Source organism: Macaca mulatta, chromosome 3 (assembly GCF_049350105.2).
Source record: "Macaca mulatta isolate MMU2019108-1 chromosome 3, T2T-MMU8v2.0, whole genome shotgun sequence".
Classification (NCBI taxonomy): Eukaryota; Metazoa; Chordata; class Mammalia; order Primates; family Cercopithecidae; genus Macaca; species Macaca mulatta.
In genome coordinates, this window is record NC_133408.1 from 31,468,668 (window position 1) to 31,493,959 (window position 25,292).

The 25,292-nt window shown below is 35.4% G+C and overlaps 1 protein-coding gene across 13 annotated transcripts in view; it reads right to left on the reverse strand.

Annotated features, from left to right (window-relative positions):
* The window catches only part of LOC114676844 (uncharacterized), a 451,137-nt gene that overhangs the window by 389,698 nt on the left and 36,147 nt on the right, over positions 1-25,292 (reverse strand). For all 13 annotated transcript variants that reach the window (XM_077997961.1, XM_077997958.1, XM_077997957.1 and 10 more), the window contains exon 2: positions 22,019-22,078. In XM_077997961.1, the coding sequence (XP_077854087.1) occupies positions 22,019-22,078 (60 nt within the window). The remainder of the gene's footprint in view (positions 1-22,018; positions 22,079-25,292) is intronic.

Consider the following 25,292-nt stretch of genomic DNA (forward strand, 5'->3'; position numbering starts at 1 on the left):
AGTCATACACACATTATCCATATAACAGTAATGAAGTGGAAGCCAATGACCAAATTGGAATGAAATTAATAAAGATGAATAGCTCTTTTATATAAAAATGGACAAAATTATTTGTGCACTATGATTCCAACCATGTAAAATCAGTACCCAGGAAAAAATAAATGAAAATAAACAGCAAAGTAATGGTAGTGATAACTGTATGGCTTCATAGTTATTGATACTATATATTTTGAAACAACAAGCTTTTCAGGATGAAAACTTGTTTTATTTTTATTTTTACAGTACACAAAGAATTAGATAAAAAGTCAGATTTGCTTGAAGCTATTTTATTGCAATTGGAAGTATAGTGGAGTTTGGCAGATTTCCATACGGATGGACTGAAATTAGCTTGTCCATGTCTGATCATGCTCATGCTAGAACTACCATTGGGTATTAGTGTTAATCAGGGTCTCTGTCTCACAACCACATCTCATTCCTCCTGAGGTTAGTGAAATTCTTCCTTAATGAATACAGGTTCCAAAGTTTTTTATAGTCGCTGAAAAGACCCATAGGCATTAACAACAGTATTATAATTCCATAATCCACACCATAACAAAACTTCAAAGCTCTTCGTAAACTGTGAGACTGATAGGAGTTTGACAAAACTGACGTTACAGGAATATATTAAAAGCCCAGACTTCACCACTATGCAGTATATCCATGTAACAAAACTCCATTTGTACCCCTAAATTTATATAATTTTTTAAAAATATGTTTAAAATGCTTATCACTCATCTCTGCTAAAAATACAAAATTTAGCCAGGCATGGTGATGTGCACCTGTAATCCCAGCTACTCAGGAGGCTGAGGGAGGAGAATCACTTGAACCCGGGAAGTGGAGGCTGCAATGAGCCGAGATCACGCCAGTGCACTCCAGCCTGGGCGACAGAGCAAGACTCTGTATCAAATTAAAAAACAAAAAACAAAAAAAACTCACCAATTCTAGTCCAAATGGTACTTACAGAATATTTAAAACTATTATATAAAATATTGCTTTCTTTATTTTACAATAAACATATGTGTAAATATACACACATATATATCTATGTGTATATGCATATATATGATAATATAAAATAATGATAAAGAAGTTTAAGTCTTATTTTGGAAAATCTCAGCTCTCTAAAAATAACAAACCACATACTATCTGACAAACTGATAACTAAATAAAATAAAAATCAATTAAGCAAAAAGAAATTAAAGAATGGAAAAATAGTATCAATTGTTCAATTTTCTGGTGTAAATTTGTAAGGAGGAGCTAGGTTCTCTATTTCAATACAGACACAGGTCTTTTTAAATGTTCGTAATGATCTGTTATGGTTTCTGCAGGTATAGAATTCTCTTTCCATAAAGAACTTGTATGTATGCACATATCGCAACTGTACCTTCCTGCGAACTCTTTTTCTAAAATTTTGATCTTTTCTATAAAATCATGTTAATACATATGGGAAATACAGGTATTATGTACACCAAAGTATTATTAATGTATATTTCAATGTTCAAGACCGTTGTGTAATACATTTATCAAGTAATATCGACCTACGTATCACATAAAATTACTTTTATATTTTATAGTGGAAACTTTCTCTTGAGAGGTTTTCTGGTTATTCTTCCCAGAATAAATGCAGGCTCTTGATGTATTATGGGGTGGATGTCTTTGTAGGATTAGGCACAAAGTACATCTTCACCTATAAAAGTAACTGAACCATGGTACAAAGTAATAACCAGGATTAATTCTGACCTGATTAATTCTGAGTAATCTGAATTCCACTCCAGCCTCTGCCCAACCCCTCCGGGCTTGCCAGAGGAAACTCTGCCAGTGAACACTGAAACCTGTCTTTCATCTTGAGGGCATCCTTGAACCCCGTATTAGCTCTGTGGCCTGATCTCAGGCTTCTTGTAGTACAAGACAAGTGAGTATGCTTCTGTTGAAGCCACTGTAGTAGAGATTTCTGTTACTTGTACATGAAATCCTAACAGGCTGACTGCTTTTAAAACTGATTCAATATACCTCTTTGGGGTACCTCTCACCCTAAACCACTATAGCAAAACTTCTATTTTTGAGGTGCCAAAAGAGTTGTTGAGGATTCTCATTATTTCAGTATTTTAATAATTGTCTGCTGTGGGACCACAAGAAATAAAAAATCAGGATCACTCAGAAGTGGAGCAGCTGCAACTTCAGGACTTCCTCAAAGTCAGTCGTAAAGGTAAACTGATTAAAAACAGTGCAGAGCCTGGGCGTGGTGGCTCATGCCTGTAATATCAGTACTTTGGGAGGCTGAGGGGGCGGATCACGTGAGGTCAGGAGTTCGACACCAGCCTGGCCAACATGGCAAAACCTCGTCTCTACTAAAAATACAAAAATTAGCTGGGCGTGGTGGGCGCTTGTAATCCTAGCTACTCAGGAGGCTGAGGCAGAAGAATCCCTTGAACCAGGGAGGCGTAGTTTGCAGTGAGCCGAGATCACTCCTGGGTGAAAAAAGCGACACTCGATCTCAAAAAAAAAGAAAAAGAAAAGAAAACTGCAGAGTTAAGCTACACAGCAGTCATGTTCTTGTTGACTGCTACCATCCTGAAAGTGCCAATCATTAAAGCTTTAGCGGTTTTGCGCATTTATCATCATTTTTCACCCACTGTTATGCTCCTAAGATTAACTCACGGTTTCCTTTTTCCCGTTAGCTTAGAATGTTTTACCTAATAATTAGCGATCAACCCCCATTTTGCTGTCATGGGTGAGTGAGATGAGGATTATGAAGACTCAGCAATATCTCCCAAATATTAGTCTACCAAACAGTTAATACACGTAACAGACAAATAATAAATTACATCTTTATGTCTACATGAATTGTTCTGAGTCTTTTTTACACATTTTTCTTTATAGATATACTATCTGTAGCAAAGAATTCCAGTTTCTGATACAGTATGTATCCCTACTTTTTTCCTGTCAGAACCCTGATGTAGTTTGGGACGTCAATGCACACAGGTAAAATCACTCAAATTTTTTAGCTTCTCCTAAAGCCGGAGCAGATAAAGTGACACAGTTCTGGGTAATGACATGAAGTTGAAAGGGGCATCTCTTTCCAAACTGAAAAACAGAGCATTGCTTTCCACTAATTTGTTCTTTCCTTCTTTCCTAGGTAGTTATCCTGAGGATATGGGGCCTAGAAGTGTAGCAATCATCTACCGAAGAGGGAGCTAGCATGAGAGTAATAATAGCCAGTGCAACACTGAGCGGAAAAAAAAAAAAACAAAAGAAAGAGCCTGAAATCTTGAAGGCACTCTTGACTGTCTATATTAGCCCTGTGGCCTAATCTCAGGCTCCGTGTAGTATGAGACAAGTAAATATGCTTCTATTTAAGTTCCTGTACTAGGGACTTCTGTTGCTTGCACATGGATTCCTAATACACTGACTGTTTTTAGAAATGATTCCATATACCCTTTTGGGATACTCTGGAACATGATACATGCCCAGTGCTTTGCTAAAGAGTGAATTCATCCATAGGACAGGGGTGCACCAATATTCTTTGAGACATCTTTAGCCTCTAAAATATTAGCCTCTAAAATATTCTACTGTGGTTTACTTCTAGCTCTTGCAATCACGATTTATGAACCCCAAAGTGGGACAATTTGCCTGAATTTTTTTTATATGAATGGGAATCTGGGAGATATAGTCTAGATTCTGGATGTATTCAAAATTTCTGGGACATTTTAATTTTTTATGGTACAAGCAGGAAAAAAATTGATTAAAATCAGAATCATCCCAGCGAATCTGTAATAACACATTCCAAAATATAAACCAGAAATGACCAAAAAAATAAAAAGAGAAAGAGCTGACAGAAAGTCTGGAGATCAGGTTCTTAAGAAATAAATATAGTTTTAAAGGAATTTAGGCTGGGCGTGGTGGCTCATGCCAGTAATCCCAGCACTGCGGGAGGCCGAGGTGGGTGGATCATCTGAGGTTAGGAGTTCGAGACCAACCTGGCCAACATGGCGAAACCCTGTCTCTACTAAAAATACAAAAATTAGCTGGGCATAGTGGTGCATGCCTGTAATCCCAGCTACTCAGGAGGCTGAGGCATTCTACTCTTGCGAATCGCTTGAACCTGGGAGGTGGAGGCTGCAGTGAGCCGAGATCGCACCTCTGCACTCCAGCCTAGGTAATAGAGCAAGACTCTGTCTCAAAAAATACATACATACATACATATATAAAGAAATGTAGAGTTTCTTTATGTTTTTGTTTTGTTTTGTTTGAGACAGAGTTTCTCTCCGTTGCCCAGGATGGAGTGCAGTGGTGCGATCTCGACTCACCAGAACCTCCGTCTCCCGGGTTCAAGCAATTCTCCTGCCTCAGCCTCCTGAGTAGCTGGGATTACAGGCGCACACCACCACGGCCGGCTGATTTTTGTATTTTTAGTAGAGATAGGGTTTCACCATGCTGGCTAGGCTGGTCTCAAACTCTTGACCTCAGGTGATCCACCCGCCTCGGCCTCCCAAAGTGCTGGGATTACAAGCATGCACCACGACGCCCGGTCAGAGTTTCTTTAAAACTTTTTTTCTTTTTTTTTTTTTGCTGTCTAAAAAGTGTAACTTTGCATCTTGTTAAAAAAGAAAAGGCTAAAATACTCTAACCAATTTTTTTAAATTATGTTGTAACAAATATTTTTAATCTGTGGATTACCTATATTAGAATAACTAGGAGTTGCTGGTACAACATATAAATTTAAAAGACACACTCAGATTCATTTAAAAATTTAAAAATCTGAATTTCTGGGGGTGGCACTCAGGATGCTCTTTTAAATAAATCACTCTGGTGATTCTTGTGTTCACCTAGGTGTGAGAACATCTACCATACCTGACACCATAAAATTCTTAATCTCTTGATCTAAAGTTTAAAGTTGACATTTGGCAATGGCTTAGAATGTTCAGTATAAACCTTGTTTCTCACATTAAACACTCAGAATCAATTTCTTTCATATTTAATTTTAGTGTTCGTTCTCCTAGGGAGCAGACGACTAACACATTATCTTATCTGAGATAGTCTCAGCCATGATATACTGATGGCATAATGAGACAAGGTCCTTCATAATATTTATCTTTTAATCCAAAGATATATTTTAAACACAGGCAATTGCATCCAATGTAATTCAATTGGGTTGTACACGGGCAGGAACACTAATCAAATTGTAAAATTCGAGGTATTTGGATAATGAAAGAGAATATAGTAGTCTCAAGGAATTTTTCCATTTACTGAAATTTAACATCACTAGTAATGTAGAACTTGCTTAAGATAAAGCATATTATATAGACAAAGCAAAGTTAAGAAGTTTCATTCCAAGTCTTGCAGTAAATTATGCATATAAACACTGAAAAGACTGTAAGACTGTCCAACGGAATTGTATACGTTGCCTGGAAATGTATATGTTGAAATCCTAACCTCCAATGTGATGATATTAGAAGGTGGGGCCTTTGGGGGGTAATTAGGTCATGAAAGTGGAGCTCTCATCAATGGAATTAGTGCTCTTATGAAAGATACCCCAGAGAGCCCTCCAGTCCTCTTTCTGCCATGTGAGAGTACAATGAGCAGATGGCAGTCTGCAACCTGGAAGAGGACCCTCACCAGAACCCAACCGTGCTGGTACCCTGATGTTGCACTTCCCTGACTCCAGAACTGTGAGAAATAACTTTATGTTGTTTATAAGCCGCCCTGTCTATGGTACTTTGTTTGATCAGGACAAACTAGACGGACAGATTAAAAAAAAGAGTAAAGCAAACAGAGAAACAAAGTTTGTGAGAGTTGTGTGTAAGGCACATAGAAACAAAAACTGGTAAATATAATAATAAATGGCAAACTGAAAATCACAGGAAAAAATGAAAAAATGTTTCATCTTAGTTGTATCAAAAAGAATAATCCATGTTTCTAAATACCAGTGTACTGAAACAGTACCTTTAGTAAAAAAATAAAAAAATAAAAAAAAAATCAAGAACTCATGGCTTGAAAACTGGTTTCCATTATAACTGGTGGCATAGCCAACTGACTGAACTCTCCAAGAAATATCTTTATCTATTTAAAACATCAGTTGAAATAGCTACATTATTCATTGAGAATTATTATTAGAATGAGATATAGATCTATTCTATTCTCAGATTAGTACAACATGACTTTCATACTAAATGTGTCATTGGAGACACTTTGTTACACAGACAATATATTGGCATTTTTGATTATATGATTTTCATCTAAATAGAGCAAGTGATATAAAGAACAAAGATGAACAGGCATTCTGTGTGTTGACTTGATGTTATTAATATATATCACAAAGGTTGTTTTATACTAAAAGATGTTATGAAAGGACATTGGAAAGGAAACAAATTCTAAAAGTGGTTGGAATAACTATTTGTATTGGAAAACATCACAGAATATAATTATAAGAGCAGAGGAAGTATATTAAATTTTACCAAAGAAAATTAGTAGTGCCTAACATCTTAAAATGTCAATAAGAAAACAACTTAATATTACCTTTTGTTGATGAGTGACAAAAGGTAATAATACTAGGTATAGAACATCTGATGTGAATAAAAATGTTCATCTCATCATAAATATTTTCTTTGCCATTTATTTGATATTCATCAATATCAAATTTATTTGATGAATATGAATATCGTATTTATAAATATCAAACCATTTGAATCAAATATTCATTTGATAGTCGTGTTTGCATCCTTATACTATAGATATGAAGCCTTACCTTTTGGTAAAAAAAAACAGTATCTTCTTGAGAGATTTTCATGGAACCTACTATTATCACGAATCCGTCAGAAAATCATGGCATATACGATATATTATATTACTACAAATGTGTTTCTAAATTTGACAATATATATCTAAATAGCTAATAGTGTTAACCAAATTATACCTCAAGTCATCACCACCCTGCTTTAGCATCAATAAGAAAGAACAAGAAGTTTACCAATATACATATAATTTCTCTTGAATCATTTTTGATTCACCTTGCACATATTAATAATCTTGTCCTTCCTTTCTCTGACAGTTGGCACAAGATTTCATATCTTTAGGAAAGAAATGGCAATATAACAAAACAGAAATATGTTATTAATTCAAATTAATGCCTATCTTTCTGGATAAAAGAAGTTGTTTTTAATTTGATAGTGAAATTATTTTGTCTTTGAAACAGCAATAAAACTTAAACCTGTAAGATGGCTGTAAGTAAATTTAGTTGTGATCTTTTCTTCTGAAACAATGCTGATATGGTTGACAACAATTTTGTCCTAATTTAGACATGGACTTTCACAGCATTGAAACGTATACTAATGTGACAGAATTAGTAAAGATTTTTATATTTAATTTTACTTGCAACTCAAAATATCAAGCTTTATAAATTGTGAGATTAACATACTAAATTTCCCTTGTTTTAATTTTAACTATCTTCAAAACAAAAAGAATCAATGTTTTACATGTATGTTCACACCAAATTTCGTTAGTAATAACATTTTCAATATCCTCTATAATTTTAAGAAGCTAAAGACTTGATCCTGCAGCTTGTCATCGAATTATAAAATTGTACTGAGGTTTTTTTTTTTATCCAATCCTCTTATTTTCAGAGACAAAATCTGAGACCCTAAAAGACTAAATGACATATGTACAGCTGATGTACCTAGATAGTAGCAGCGTACATTCCTAGCAAGGCAATGAAACCCAGCCATACCAGCCTTTAGTTTGAGGATATTTTATTTTATTTTATTTTATTATTTTATTTTATTTTATTTTTTAGACAGAGTCTCCCTTTGTCACCAGGTTGGAGTGCAGTGGCACGATCTCAGCTCACTGCAACCTCCACCTCTCGGGTTCTAGTGATTCTCCTGCCTCAGTCTCCCGAGTAGCTGGGATTACAGATGGTTGCCACCATGCCTGACTACTTTTTGTATTTTCAGTAGAGACAGGGTTTCACCATGTTGGCCAAGCTGGGCCTCGAACTCCTGACCTCAAGTGACCCACCTGCCTCGGCTTCTCAAACTGCTGAAATTACACACATGAGCCACTGTGCCCTGTCTAGTTTGTGGCTCTTCTAATTTTGTTTTATAGCTAATTTCTTTATTCTACTAAATATATGTTTTAGGCATCAATTATTTAATACAAATTTATCAGTAACAAAAAATAAGCTCATAGGTAGAAATTTTTACATATAATTGAAGAATTTAAAAGCTGAAAGTTTTCAAAAGTTTTTTTTAAAATACTGTATTTTAATTACCTTTATTTACTTTTACTCAGAACAGAAAGGATATGTTAAGAAAATTACAAATTTCCAGCAGGAAAAGTGAAAGCTAATTTTAGTTATTCAGCAATATCAAGTGTGTATAGAAGATATAATTTAGAAAGCTAAAATAGAGCCTTTCTTTTAAAAATTACATTTAAAAATTATATTTAAAATATATTGTGTGTTTTCCAAAACAGAAATAGATCTCTTAATTTACGCACACATAGAACCTAAACTTGGGGGAAGGGTTAATATTCCCTAATGAGATCTAAGCTGTCTATAAACACAGTAAATTATTCTTGTAAAAACTCAGCCTGCAAAGGACACAAACTCATCCTTTTTTATGGCTGCATAGTATTCCATGGTGTATATGTGCCACATTTTCTCAATCCAGTCTGTCACTGATGGACATTTGGGTTGATTCCAAGTCTTTGCTATTGCGAATAGTGCTGCAATAAACATACGTGTGCATGTGTCTTTATAGCCGCATGATTTGAAATCCTTTGGGTATATACCCAGTAATGGGATGTCTGGGTCATATGGTACATCTAGTTCTAGATCCTTGAGGAATCGCCATACTGTTTTCCATAATGGTTGAACTAGTTTACAATCCCACCAACAGTGTAAAAGTGTTCCTATTTCTCCACATCCTCTCCAGCACCTGTTGTTTCCTGACTTTTTAATGATCGCCATTCTAACTGGTGTGAGATGATATCTTATTGTGGTTTTGATTTGCATTTCTCTGACGGCCAGTGATGATGAGCATTTTTTCATGTGTCCTTTGTAGGGACATGGATGCAGCTGGAAACCATCATTCTTAGCAAACTATCACAAGAACAGAAAACCAAACACCGCATGTTCTCACTCATAGGTGGGAACTGTACAATGAGATCACTTGGACTCGGGAAGGGGAACATCACACACCGGGGCCTATCACGGGGAGGGGGGAGGGGGGAAGGGGGAGGGGGGAGGGATTGCATTGGGAGTTATACCTGATGTAAATGACGAGTTGATGGGTGCTGACGAGTTGATGGGTGCAGCACACCAACATGGCGCAAGTATACATATGTAACAAACCTGCACGTTATGCACATGTACCCTAGAACTTAAAGTATAATAATAATAAATAAATAAATAAATAAATAAAACTCAGCCTGTCAAATGGTCAGAACCATCCCTAGCAGCAACAGAATCTTGTCACTAAAACTCAAATTACTCACCAACACTTCTGAGGTTACTGGAGTGAAACCATCTCAACAAAAACTGGTTTTTCACTAAGTTTGTGTTCTTGGATGCTTTGTCTATTACATATAGGCTTCCTTAGGAGATGCAAGAATTTTATAAAGCCTATCTGATAAAAACACACAGAATCACCAACTTCTTGTGGTTGAAAGTAAATTATTTTCAACGAGAAACTACATTTAAAAACACATCCAAATGTAATAATGATAACTATTTCTTTCCTTTATTGTAATATTATGAAGTGTAGATTCAAATATATTTAATTTGAATTGAAAATATGCTTGGTTTTGAGATAGGGAAAAGGAATAATCATAGGATTCTTTAATTTTTTTTTTTTAAAAAGGGTATTAAAATCCAGTACCTCACTAATATTTCAAAAGACGTTTTATTCTTGTAACAAAATGCCTCTTTTAAAGGAGTCACAGTCTATTTTTTTCTGCAACCCCTTGAGGAACTGCAGACAGCCGAGAATGAAATAAAGGTTGGTTTCATAGGCATTGAATTAGAATATTAAATCAGTGTGTCTAATTCACATAGAACAATGCCTTTTGGACAAAAAGGAAACCCCAAACCACAGGACCTTATATCTGTACACAAAGTTTTCATCACATTTACTGTGCGAATATTAAATCATTTTCTTTAAAAAATGAGATTTCACTAAAAAAATTCGAATTTTGCAAATTTTTCTATCCATCTATTTATCTATCAATAATAGATGGATGTGAAAATATAAACATTATAAGATATACTTATAATTTTAAAGTTATAATTTGTTTAAATGAAACTGATATTTTATCTAAATATAACATTCCTCTATCAAAACATGTTTCTACCAGAATAAATATGTTAAATTCCTCACATTTTTTTCTTAAAAAGTCAGCTAAAACTTGTGAATAATCTACCAATTAAGTAATATCTCCTTAATAAATTCTATGTTCTTCACGTAAAAATTTTTTCACAACTAACCACATATAAACTTTCATTATATTCATATTCCAAAAAATTGGCAATGTAGAGTTTACATTGGAACTAGATACATTTAAGTTTATAATTTTAAAAACAGAGCAGTAGAAATTCAGAATTTTTATCTTGATCTTTAAGAAAGAAACTCATTATTAAGCCAACCAAAATCTTGTTGCATTTTCATGTATTCCTCATACATTTATATATCACTAAGAAATATAAAATGTTTCATATCTGTGAATGTTGACATTATAGAGCTAATAAACCTACAAGTTCCTCTAAATGACAGATATTGCAATAACTTAGTATAGAATAGGGTACTTTAGAAGCTTGAACCCTAAAATGAATATTCTCAAAATATTTATTCTGGATATTTAAAAGCACTTTTGTAATTTGTTCAGGGGATACAATTTTATTTGAAAATATTATAAAGTAAAAAATTTCAGCCGGGAGTACTAATAACACCTCACATAATTAACCATCTAACCATCTAACATGGTTAAACGTGTTCACAGGAATGAATGTAAATAAATGTAGATACTCAAAAATTCTTCTGTGCCCTGATAAATATTTATCCTTGTCTTTTGTCATAAGGTCTATTACCTGCAATCTCACCACAGAGGGAGGTGGGAAGGGGCACCTCCAAGAAGGTCCGCTAGATCAAGGTAGTGAACTAGTTGTTTCTGGACGGAAAACATTTAATTAAGATCATTTCCGATTTTGTGTCTCCCTCTGTGCAGATGAAAAGGCTCACTGTAGGGAAGAAAAAGGGCCCCCCATTGGCTGTAAACAGGATAGAACAAATATCCTGCAGCTCCAAACAAGGAAACCCAGGCCCCCCTGCTGGCTGGTAATGGGGAGGAAGTTATCTCCTACAGACTTCAGAGATAAGTCCAAGAAAGGCATGTTGGTGTGAGACTCATGGGCACACTGTGAAGAAAGAGGAAACAGAGCTAAATCATTCATTATGGCTTAGTTCCACCGTTGTCTCATGATGCAGACAGATTCCTGAACACAAAATGGTTGGGACTCTACATATCAAAAATCATGGCTGTTATCTTTCTAAAGTGTGTGTGGAGTGACAGGGGCACTAATCCTTCTGATAGCTTAGCAGCAGAGTCATATATCTATAAACTTCTTTTGTGCACCCAATGATGAATATTATGTTATTACATCACATTTATGAAAAAGATGGTGTTTTTCCATTGAATCACAAACATTAAATTATCACAATAAATTAAATTATCACAACACATCACTTTATTATATGTCCTTTAATGAAGAAAATATAATGGATTCTACATGTTCCCAAACCATCAAACATTGAGAGGCATAGTTTGGCAGCCCAATTTATAGTTTTGAGCCACACTGTTTTACGAAATTAGAATGATATTTTTATGGAAAACCTGACTCATCCTTCATTTGACAGCATCTTTGGAAAGTTATAGAAAATGAGTTTGAAAAACCTGACACATTATGAGTCTATCCAACAATGTTTGCTTCCAGGAAGATTTTCTATTTCATCTCTGAGTTTTTAAGTCCCATGCTCATAGGAAAAAATATAATTATAAGTAATGTTTGATTCATTAAGTCTTCTGACTTCTTCCTATTTAAAATAAGTAAATAAATAGATGCCACCATTTTGGTGTAGGAAAATTGCATTAGTAACCCTCCCCATTGAGCTGGGTCTGGTGGCACCTGCCTAGAATCCTACCTACTTGGGAGGCTGAGGCAGGAGGATCATTTGAGCCCAGGAGTTCAAGTCCAGCCTGGGCAACATAGTGAGACTCTGTCTCAGGAAACAAACAAACAACAACAACAACAACAACAACAACAACAAATTCTCCCCTTTGGCTGAGCTTTGCATTTGGAAAACTTCCCTTCTGTCCCTTCAGAAATTGTTCATTAGCAGATTGTTCTTGTTTTTGCTTTTTCTCTATATTGTCGGTGGAAACATTGGAATTTCTGATAAATCCTATTGAGAAACAACATCATTCTGAGTGATATAAATATGGTGTCCAGTGGCAATGATTTGCTTCATTTTTCAACTTAACAGAATATTTTTTAGTGAAAATGTAAAGGTGGACTGAAGGTAGGAGTAATTTTTAACACTAAAAAATATTGTTTAAAGCAAAGTGTAAAAGAAAAACTGATGGTAATAGTTATAAATTTACACATTTAAACCTAAGAATCTATGCTTGTCATAAACTGACTCTTTGTTTGATTATAAAATAAAGTAGCAATTATGTAAAAGGATCATAGAATGTAAAGTAGCAGAACACAGTACAGGTTTCATATCAATGAAATATATGGAGACATAATTATGCTATAAAGACATAATGAACCTGATCCCTCTTCTCAATAGCTGTGGGTGTATAGTGACGCTGTCCAGGCATTCTGATTCTCAGCTTCCTATCTGAGAAGGTGCAATGATAAGATGCTACCTTCCTTACAATACAGGCTTATGTTGAGAAGAAAAAGATACACTGTCATTCAGTATCTCATCCATCAGAAGGTGTCTGTGGGTCTCTCTCGGACTCATTGACAAACACTCCAATTCTCCTCTCCTCCCGGGCACATAGTAGGAATGTACTTCCTCCCCCTTTAAAATGAGAAGTACCCACGTGACCTGTGTTAACAGTGAACTACTGTTCATCAGTGTCCCTTTCTTCCCTGTAACATGAGTCAATATGGTGCCTCCCTGAGTCTGGGCTGCAAGTAACTGTAACATGCAGAGCACCCCTTGCTCTACAGATGAAAAGTAAACCTGCCGAGTCTGGTGACTCACGCCTGTAAATCTAGTACCTTGTGAGGCCGAGGTGAACAGATCACTCAAGGTTAGCAGTTCGAAATCAGCCTGACCAACATGGTGAAACCCCGCCTCTACTAGAAATACAAAAAATGGCCGGGCATGGTGGCAGGTGCCTGTAATCCCAGCTACTCAGGAGGATGAGGCACAAGAATCACTTGAACCTGGGAGGCACAGGCTTCAGTGAGCCGAGATCATGACACTGCACTCCTGCCTGGGCAACAGAGCAAGACTCTGTCAAAAAAAAAAAAAGAAGGGAAAAGTAAACCCTTGTCGAGATAAACCAGTGAAATGTAGGGATGGTTTATTACTGCAGCATAGTCTATAGCAATCTGACTCGCAAAATATATACATTCCAAAGGTTAAAATTATAAAGGTGATGCCCAAAGAACAAAAAATAAATATAAAATCTTTCTTGCCACAGTTTCTCTTCTAGATACACAGTATGATGAGATTGTCATCTCACTTATGCCCCATTTTTGAGGCCCACAGTTCTAACTACCAATGTCGACACTCTAATGTTTTTCTGTTACCCACTCATGTTCATAACAGGAAAATTAAATTGAATCATAAATTAACTGTGCAAATATTTTTACAGAGACAAAAATGGGAGCACTACTAAATCTTAACTTTCTTGAACCAAAACTTCAATAAAACTGAAACTTTCAATTATAAACTGATGTTTAAAGAAGTAAATTTTATATCAAAAAAAAAATCTGGGAATGTCTCCATCAAAGTCCATGTTCAAAACAAATAAATATGACTCAAATGACCACATGCTATGTACATGAAAGTGATTTGCAAACTACTATATCATATAAAATGGAAATTTCATGAAAAATAGTAACCATTAATAAGATGACAACTGGGACTTAAATTCCATACTTTAAATTGACCAACCTTTGTGAACATTTTTCAGTCTTTACTCAAAATGCAGCAGACATACCACACAGATGTGTTTTTATGATGTGTCTTAGTAAAGATGTACGCCTATAAGGCTGTGGCATGTCTATATTTGCAAAAAGCTATTTGGGAGTACTTCTTTTACTGGACTTCCTCTGACATAATTTATACACCTCAAGGCTTTTCAATGGATGTATTCAAGGCTTCATTACTTGTAATTTTTTTTTTCTTGAGACAGAATCTCACTCTGTTGCCCAGGCTGGAGTGCAGTGGCATGATTATGGCTCACTGCAGACTAGATATCCCGGGCTCAAGTGATCCTCCCACCTCAGCCTCTCAAGTATCTGGGGCTACAGGAGCGCACCACCACGGTTGGCTAATTATTTTGTATTTTTTGTAGAGATGGGGTTTTGCCATGTTGCCTAAGCTACATTACTTGTAATTAAAGAGAAAACATATTCAATTAAAATAGGAGAACAGGCCAGGTATGGTGGCTCACACCTGTAACCCCAGCACTTTAGGAGACGGAGGCAGGAGGATTGCTTGAGGACAGGAGTTCAAGACCAGCCTGAGCAACGTAGGAAGACCCTGTCTATACAAAAAATAAAAATTAGCCAGATGTGATATCACACACCTGTAATCCAAGCTACTCGGGAAGCTGAAGCTGGAGGAAGGCTTGGGCCCAGAAGGTTGAGGCTGGAGTGAGCCATGATCTCACTACTGCACTTCAGCCAGCCTGGGTGACAGAGTAAGACCCTGTCTCTAAAAAATATGTTCTCATATATATATATAGGCACACACACGTATATATATATATACACACACACACGTATATATAAATAAAAGCATGAGAACAATTATTTGTAAGAACTTGCCATATTCAAAGCACTTACTGTATCCAAACTAGAAGCTCTCAATGCTGAATTCACATTAGGATCACCTGGGAGGTTTCCAATAAATATCAGAGGCTGAGCCCCACTTAAGACCAATTACATTAGAATATCTGCAAATGGGACCTGAGTATTTGCACCCTCCCACTTTTCCCCTTCCCAGCCCCAAGTAGGGGCATTAATGGGTCATATGATAAGTGTATGTTTTCCTTTTTTTTTTTTTTTTTAAGACTGCATATATTTAAAGTGTATAATTTGAGAAGTTTTGGCATAGGTAGATACATGTAAGCTATCAGTAAAATCAAGATTTATCACCCATACATGATTATTTGTTAATCTTCTGCAGTGTTTCTAAGATGCAGCCAAAGTTGAGAAACAGGGGGCTTCAGGGAGAAAAAGAGGTAAGTTGTGATCCCTCTCTCTAATCACATAACATCATTTGTGTGAGAGCAGCAATTAGATAATTCTAGCTAAAATACAAGGGAGACTAAAAAGGTCTAAATACAGAAACAAGCATTATGTCTTGAGATACTCAAGAAAAAAGTAATAGGATGAGAAAAAAAACTTCCCATTTAGAGTTAGCCATGGCCAATTACATATAACCTGATGAATGACATATTTCTATTTGCATATAAAAAAATCATTTATATTTTACAACATTGTTATATGACAAAACACTCATCATATTCAACATTTGAATAACTGTTACTTTGAAATAAAAATTTAAAATATTTTTGAAAACTTTCTTTTAATAAAAATAGCTATCTTTCCTTTGCATTGTATAAATACAACAGTCTTTCAAAACAATATTTAAAATATATCCCAGTGAAAGTGGATCAATGTTAATTTTGCTGTTAAATATAATTACCTCTCTATAGAGAAATACTTATTAGAGGATATTTCAGAATTTTGTTTATTTAAATATTCAAGAAAGCCTAAATCAAGCAAAATTTTATCTTACTTTTAATATTCAGACAGTTATTTTAACTCTTCCTGTATGTAATTTGATTCGACCTGGCTCTCTTGTCATAATTAAAGTTATGATGAATGACTTTGTCATGTTTATTTGTATATATTTATTGCTACAGTTGTTTCCCGTCAGTCACTGACTAACTCCATGAACTTGGTAATTAATTCAGTCTCTTTGGCACTTTATGCAAAGTGGACATTGGGTTAGATGCACTCAGGAAAATCACTACCCTATGTATCAATAGGGTTTTATAATTACATATTCAGAAACTTGCCCTCATATGATAGGAACCGTCCTAACATTTAGAAAAGGGATGTTTTAAGCCCCTCGCTGTCACATAGTGTTTCTTAAATGTAAACAGTACAGCCCCTCTTTGGAAGAAAAGTGTTCACAGATCTTCTGTGAGGGCCGAAATTAGTTTTTATAAGTTTAAATGAAAAACTGCATTTGAATTCCTGAGGCTTTTAATCTTCTAAAACTATAAAATCTAGAGAAATGAATACAATATAAACAAAGCCATGAAACAAAATTTATAGCTCTCCCCACTCAATTGAACTGGAAAGTTGAATATTTTATTTTTCAAGACCTGGGAGAAGAATGTCTTGATACTAAGTCAATTGAGAATAATGTTTACTTCACGTATGTTTGAAAAATCTTGCAACCGTTGTACATTTAATCTAGTTTCCTTAATGAATGGAATGGTCAACCAATCTATTCTTTAGTTCAAAAAATTTGTCACTGACAATGTTTGCGGAATACTACGTATCACATTATTAAGAGTAAATAAATACACCTTGACATTTAGAAAGAAGTAACTAAGAACAAACAGTTACAATTTTAAAAAGGTAATTGTAAAGGCTTAAAATTTGACTCAAAACTTTCAACTATACAAAAGTATAACAAGGAAAGTCTATCCTGGCTGCTTTTCATACGATAAAGACTAGGAGAAAGACTACAATCTCTATTTGAGCCAAGTTGTATGAAGCAGCTACTAAATTCGTTCACTCTCTCTCCATCTGAAGTCTTCCATGAGGCACTCATGACTCTATTTCTAACCTTAATTTTGGAGGTTACAAATCAAGTATCCAATTACATGCTTTTCTTAAAAAAACGTGAAAATTGCATCCTCATAAATACTTCAATATAGATACCTCAGGAAAAATCATAATTATACACCCTTAGAGGTAAATTACATGTATGCAATCAGTTTGGAATCAAGTCAGAATAATCTGCTTCTATCAATAAGAATTACAGTTCATCATGTCTTTTAAATTCCTACTCAGGACACAAACCATTGTTTACCTAAGTTGGCGCAGATTCGGGTGTAGTAAATCTCATAGTATTAAACAGCTACAACTATTATTCTAAACAAGTCCCTGATACTTCAGGTCTCAACATTCAGGAAACATAGCTTAGACTAGGTCATTTCTAAGTTGTATTTATGAATTCCATTTCCATGGTATTCTAATACAAAACTTCAAGAGTGCCAGTAAGTTATCAAGTAAACAATGTCTTCTCCTCGGTCTGACCCACTCAGGTAATTGATCATACACTCCTGCTTAGTCTAGCCCTTTGTCTTTTCAAAATAATGACCAGAAAACATTGATTGAATACCCACTATGTGTCAGAACATAATCTAAGTATGAAGAAGCCGTAATGCACATTAATTAGATGTGATTAAATTCAGGGGAATGAAGATGATGTAGATGGAGAAGGGGAATAAATTGAGAAGAAATAAACTTGGTACTGGGCTGTGAAGAAAACCGAATGTATCATGAGGATTTGGGTTTTTTCCTCTAAGCAAAGCAAAATCAAAATCAAAAGCAATGGGTGACTGTCATGATCATATGCAAATTTTAGGAATAACTCTGATAGGAATGTAGTTGATGGACAAAAGGGGTAGGGATGTAAAAGTAAGAAGGGTTTATAAAAAATCAAAAAGCTTATGTTGTGGTTCTAAAACTGAGATAATAAATACAAACGTAAAGAGAAGTTTGGGATAAATGTAAAGATGTAATCAATAGGACTTTTATGAAGTTTGGTTAAAGATAGGACAGAGTAAAGATATAGCATAAAATATTAATTAAATAAAGATTACATATTGACAGGTTATTAAGTTTCTAGCATAGATTAGTATTAGACATCACCCAGGATAGGAAATAGTAGGAGAGGTAGGTTAGGATAAAGACTGAGCTCATTAAAGTTTTGGTTGTCTTCAGGTCATTGAATCAAAAATATATCAATGTCAGCTGGAGATGCTGAACTTTGGAGAATTCAAGCAAAAGATTAAGAGCTCTTTCGTATGGAGGTTAAAGGTCCTATCTCTTGTAGGGAGATAGCTTTTTCTACCTCTTAGCATGGTGCCTAGCAGATAGTTGGTTTTCAAAAATGTTTGATGGCTGGCGGGATGAATGCTATATCTCTAATTCTGGTAGAAATTTGTCTTGGCTTTTACAAGCTATATCAAAGTTTCTAAAAATAAAAGTGGGGGATAAAATTCATGAGACAAGAAAGTCATTATATTTTACTTTTAAGAAGTTAACGTCACAGAAGGTCACAAAAGGACTGAGAAGGAAAGCTGATGGAGGAAATGGACTGGATGACGGAAAAGTAGAAGATGGTGGGAATTGCCTTGGGAAAGAATAACAACACTAAACACTTCCTTCAAAGACTGGAAGATATTTCTAAACGTCAGCTTTCCAAAAGTAGAAATGCTGAACTAAACAGATCCTTAAATCTTATATTTGGCCTTACTCTTACCCCACTGTAGTTGATCTTTCACACCCTCAAAGATTCATCTTCCTATGTAGGGTCTACTCACATAACTCACCAGCTTATATTCAATAGTTTTATGCCTAGTGTATAAATCCAAATGGATCACTTGGGCATTTTAAGAATTTGCACAAACTAGACTCATCTCTGTCCAGCAAATAGAATATAAGAACATGAAATTTGAATATTATGATGATTTGTGCTAAATTGATAGAACTATATCCAAATAAGTCCATGACAAGGATTACGTGTTGTTTTCAAATATTTCAAAAGTATTTTAAAAATCAATCATAGTCAAACCCTGGTGTATACAACCTGGTACACTCAGAAATATTTTCATAGAAATAAATCTCAGAATTTTAAAAATGGTATGAGAAATAGACTAGGTTTTGGACAGCTGTGATGGCTCATACCCAAGATTGTGGGTTTACGGGAATGAGGGCAAGGAACACCTGGCCCGTCCAGGGCGGAAAACTGCTTAAAGGCGTTCTTAAACCACAAACAATTAGCATGAGCGATCTGTGTCTTTAAGGGTGTGTTCCTGCTGCAGTTAACTAGCCCAACCTATTCCTTTAATTCGGCCCATCCCTTCATTTCTCATAAGGGATACTTTTAGTTAATTTAGTACCTATAGAAACAATGCTGATGACTGGTTTGCTGTTAATAAATATGTGGGTAAATCTCTGTTTGGGGCTCTCAGCTCTGAAGGCTGTGAGACCCCTGATTTCCCACTTCACACCTCTATATTTCTGTGTGTGTGTCTTTAATTCCTCCAGCGCCGCTGGGTTAGGGTCTCCCTGACCGAGCTGGTCTCAGCATATATATAACTCCACAGAAAATGTTGTAAAGTTCAACGTGAATATAACATCCTTAATAGTACCACATAGATATCAAGCAATAAAAAATAGTATATATTGTCAGGCCTCTGAGCCCAAGCCAAGCTATCGCATCCCCTGTGACTTGCACGTATAGGCCCAGATGGCCTGAAGTAACTGAAGAATCACAAAAGAAATGCAAATGCCCTGCCCTGCCTTAACCAATGACATTCCACCACAAAAGAAGTGAAAATGGCTGGTCCTTGCCTGAAGCGATGACATTATCCTGTGAAATTCCTTTTCCTGGCTCATCCTGGCTCAAAAAGCTTCCCCACTGAGCACCTTGTGACCTCCACTCCTGCCCGCCAGAGAACAAGCCCCTTTGACTGTAATTTTCCTTTACCTACCCAAATCCTATATAACGGCCCCACCCTTATCTCCCTTTACTGACTCTCTTTTCGGACTCAGCCTGCCTGCCCCCAGGTGAAATAAACAGCCATGTTGCTCACACAAAGCCTGTTTGGTGGTCTCTTCACACGGACGGGCATGACATATATCATTCTTTCTTTGGAATATTCTTTAAAATTCTCAAGTAAACAAAAAGGAATTGAGCTAAGGTACGTAATAAAAGTAAGCTTCCAGCTATGCAAGAGGAACATAATATTAGCAAATCTGCTGACCGAGAGAGGAGAACCAAATCATCTTCTCAAGAGATATTAAAACATTAATTTATATGTAATCGAGATTTATAGAACATCAACAGAAACTTCTGATAATCAAATATAGTTAAGAATAGAATTACGTCTTAAGAAAAAGAATAAAACTTACACAAATAGTCAACACAGTACTCAAATTACAATCATGAAAGTCATTCCTAATAAAATCAGAAAGAATAAAGAATTATTCAGTTATTTCATGTTACACTGAAAGACATAGCCAAGGCAATAAGTAGTGAACTCAAAATTGATAAAAGTATGATGCTAAAAAGGAAAAAAATAAAAGTATCTAAAATTGTTATTATTTTTAGAAAATATGATTTTCTATCTGGAACCACAAAATAACTAACTGAAGAATAATTACCTTTAGTAGAAAGCTAAATGAGACATAAGAATACAAAATATGCACATCTTAAGAATTCCAAAAAATAATTCAAATACAATAGATAATTTTGTAATATCTCACTTACGAGCTAGGCACTGCTCTACACACCTAACTTGTATCAACATATTTCATCCTCAAGACAACCCCATCAGCTAGGTGTGTATTATTAGCTCCATTTTGCAGATGAGAAAGGAAAGCCTAGAGGGAGTAAAGGATTTGCCCAAGTTCACACAGAGAACAGGTGTTGGAGCAGGCATTTATACCCAAGCAGAGGAAGTGGGGTCAGGGGAGGCGAATCTGCATTTCACATCATCATCACACTCGTTTCTTGAATTTTTACAGTAGGTTGTGTGTTCGTATACTGAAAACATTCACCAGTTTATACAAAAGGTTAACAGGTTGCATTAGGTGGTGAGAATATTTTTTTATTTATATTTATGGGCATCTAATTTATCTACCCGTTATGAACATAATATCATTTGTAATAAGAAAAAATATAATAAATGCAATTTTGAAGCACATTGCTTGGGTTATGAGCTCATATGGAGAACTATCTGTATTTTAGACAACTCCCTTATGTTCAACAGCATTAAAAGACTTTGCACCATCTGACTGACAGTGTGATTGTCCCAAACTTAAGCATAAAGTTTTGAGGGAGATAGTTCTTGCCACATAATTATAAAGAAGAAGAATGACTTCAAGTATCCTACCTCAAAACTCGAGAAAACAAACTCTTAATGAAGATGATCCCCAAAGTGAAGATAGACTAGCTTATCAAAGTTTCAAATGTATGAAGGTACTGAATTGGATATCATTTCAAAACACAGTTAATTATGTATCTATGGAAGGCTATAGGTTGTATTTTTATAATTTCACTATAAGAAAATAAATGATACATAATTATCTGAAAAGATAGTTTTATGTGTATATTCTGATATACAATTCTCCCTCTATATTGTTTACAAAATGTTTTCCAGTAGTCTATTTTCAGAAATTTTGCCTTTTACCAGATTTTCGAGTAAAGTGATTAAATAATTCCCAGGCTTACATGCCATATATTTACATCTCAGAATTATAATTTTTAAATAAAATAAAAAGAAATTATTTAGTGATTCGAGTTTTTCTTATAAAATTTTAAACATGAGTGAAGAAGAGCAAATCAAGTTTCTCATTTCAATACTCAGAAAGTTATACTAATTATGGATAAACAAATATGGTTACATAATAAGATGTTCTGCTTACCATTTGGATAGAATGCTTGCAATTTATTTGGACAATTATCCCAGTAAAATTCCTGAAGATCTGAAAAATAAGAATGATTGAGGAAGATTAATTAAACCTATTTTGTATACCATTTTATAATATATTAATTCCATGTGATCTTTGACTCATATTCATTCCAGGCTCCCACAAGGACACATTCAGGCTCATAATTTTCATTTAATGTGAATATTAAGTAAACTTAGGAAATGGTACATGTCTTTTATTTATTCACACACTCTTTTTAGTGCTAGGAGCTACCTTTCCAGCCTGACTGCACTGAACCTCAACTCTGACCTTCACAAATCACACTGTGCAGTTAAAAGAAATAATTCATTCTAAACTCTGACTTGATACTTCCCTTAAACAAAATAGATAAGACTGTACCATTAAGCTCATAATTTTTTAAAATTATATTTTAAGTTCTGGGATACATGTGCAGAATGTGCAGGTTTCTTACATAGGTATACATGTGCCATAGTGGTTTCCTGCACCTATCAACCTGTCATCTACACTTGGTATTTCTCCTAATGCTATCCCTCCCCTAGCCCCCCATGCCCCGACAGGTCCCGGTGTGTGATGTTCCCCTCCCTGTGTCCATGTGTTCTCATTGTTCAACTCCCAGTTATGAGTGAGAATGTGTGGTGTTTGATTTTCTGTTCCTGTTAGTCTACTGAGAATGATCTTTCTAGATTCATCCATGTCCCTGCAAAGGACATGAACTCATCCTTTTTCATGGCTGCATAGTGTTCCATGGTGTATATGTGTGACATTTTCTTTATCCAGTCTGTCATTGATGGCCATTTGGGTTGGTTCCAAGTCTTTGCTATTGTGAACAGTGCTGTAATAAACATAGGTGTGTATGTACAGAATTATAGTAGAATGATTTATAATCCTTTGGGTATATACCCAGTAATGGGATTGCTGGGTCAAATGGTATTTCTGGTTCTAGATCCTGAAGGAATCGCCACACAGTCTTCCACAATGGTTGACCTAATTTATACTCCCACCAACAGTGTAAAAGCATTCCTATTTCTCCACATCCTCTCCAGCATCTACTGTTTCCTGACTTTTTAATGATCGCCATTCTAACTGGCATGAGTTGGTACCTCATCATGGTTTTGATTTGCATTTCTCTAATGACCAGTGATGATGAGCTTTTCTTCATATGTTTGTTGGATGCATAAATGTCTTCTTTTGAGAAGTGTCTGTTCATATTCTTCACCCACTTTTTAATGGGGTTATTTTTTTTTCTTGTAAATTTGTTTAAATTCTTTGTAGATTTGGATATTAGCCCTTTGTCAGGTGGATAGATTGCAAAATTTTTCTCCCATTTTGTAGGTTGCCTGTTCACTCTGAAGATAGTTTCTTCTGCTATGCAGAAGCTCTTTAGTTTTATGAGATCCCAATTGTCAATTTAGGCTTTTATTGCCATTGCTTTTGGTGCTTTAGTCATGAAGTCTTTGCCCATGCCTATGTCCTGAATGATATTGCCTAGGTTTTCTTCTAAGGTTTTTATGGTTTTAGGTCTTATGTGTAAGTCCTTAATTCATCTTGAGTTAATTTTTGTATAAGGTGTAGGGGTCCAGTTTCAGTTTTCTGCATATGGCTAGCCAGTTTTTCTAACACCATTTATTAAATAGGGAATGCTTCCCCATTGCTAGTTTTTGTCAGGTTTGTCAAAGATCAGATGGTTGTAGATGGGTGGCGTTATTTCTGAGGCCTCTGTCCTGTTCCATTGGTCTATCTGGTACCAGTACCATGCTATTTTGGTTCCTGTAGCCATGTAGTATATTTTAAAGTCAGGTAGCGTGATGCCTCCAGCTTTGTTCTTTTTGCTTAGAATTGGCTGGGCTATGCATGCTCCTTTTGGGTTCCATATGAAATTTAAAGTAGTTTTTTCTAATTCTGTGAAGAAAGTCAGTGGTAGCTTGATGGAAATAGCATTGAATCTAGAAATTACTTTGGGTGTATGGCCATTTTCATGATATCGATTCTTCCTATCCATGAGCATGGAATGTTTTTCCATTTGTTTGTGTCCTCTCTTATATCCTTGAGCAGTGGTTTGTAGTTCTCCTTGAAGAGGTCCTTCACATCCCTTGTAAATAGGATTCCTAGGTATTTTATTCTCTTTGTAGCAGTTGTGAATGGGAGTTCACTCATGATTTGTCTCTCTGTTTGTCTATTATTGGTGTCTAGGAATGATTGTGATTTTTGCACGTTGATTTTGTATCCTGAGACTTTGCTGAAGTTGTTTATTTGCTTAAGGAAACTTTGGACTGAGACGATGGGTTATTCTAAATATACAATCATGTCAGCTGCAAACAGAGACAATCTGACTTCCTCTCTTCCTGTTTGAATACCTTTATTTCTTTCTCTGGCCTGATTGCTCTAACCAGAACTTCCAATATTATTTTGAGTAGGAGTGATGAGAGAGGGCATCCTTGTCTTGTGCCAGTTTTTAAAGGGAATGCTTCCAGCTTTGACCCATTCAGTATATTAGCTGTGGGTTTGTACAAATAGCTCTTATTTTTTTGAGATATGTTCCATCAATACCTAGTTTATTGAGAGTTTTTAGCGTGAAGGGCTGTTGAATTCTATCAAAGGCCTTTTCTGCAACTATTGAGATAATCATGTGTTTTTTGTCATTGGTTCTGTTTATGTGATGGATTACGTTTATTGATTTGCATATGTTGAACCAGCCTTCTATCTCAGGGATGTAGCCAACTTGATTGTGGATGAACTTTTTGATGTGCTGCTGGATTCGGTTTGGCAGTATTTTATTAAGGATTTTTGCATCAATGTTCATCAGGGATATTGGCCTGAAATTTTCTTGTCTTTTTGTTGTGTCTCTGCCAGGTTTTGTTATGAGGATGGTGCTGACCTCATAAAATGAGTTCAGGAAGAGTCCCTCTTTTTCTATTGTTTGAAATAGTTTCAGAAGGAATGGTACCAGCTCCTCATTGTACCTCTGGTAGAATTTGGCTGTGACTGCTTCTGGTCCTGGGCTCTTTTGGTTGGTAGGGTATTAATTACTGCCTCACTTTCAGAGCTTGTTATTGTTCTATTCAGTGATTCGATTTATTCCTGGTTTAGTCTTGAGAGGGCATATGTGTCCAGGAATTTATCCATTTTTTCTTTTTTTTTTTTAATTTTTTTTTAATTTTTTTTAATTTTTTTTTTTTTTTTGAGACGGAGTCTCGCTCTGTCGCCCAGGCTGGAGTGCAGTGGCCGGATCTCAGCTCACTGCAAGCTC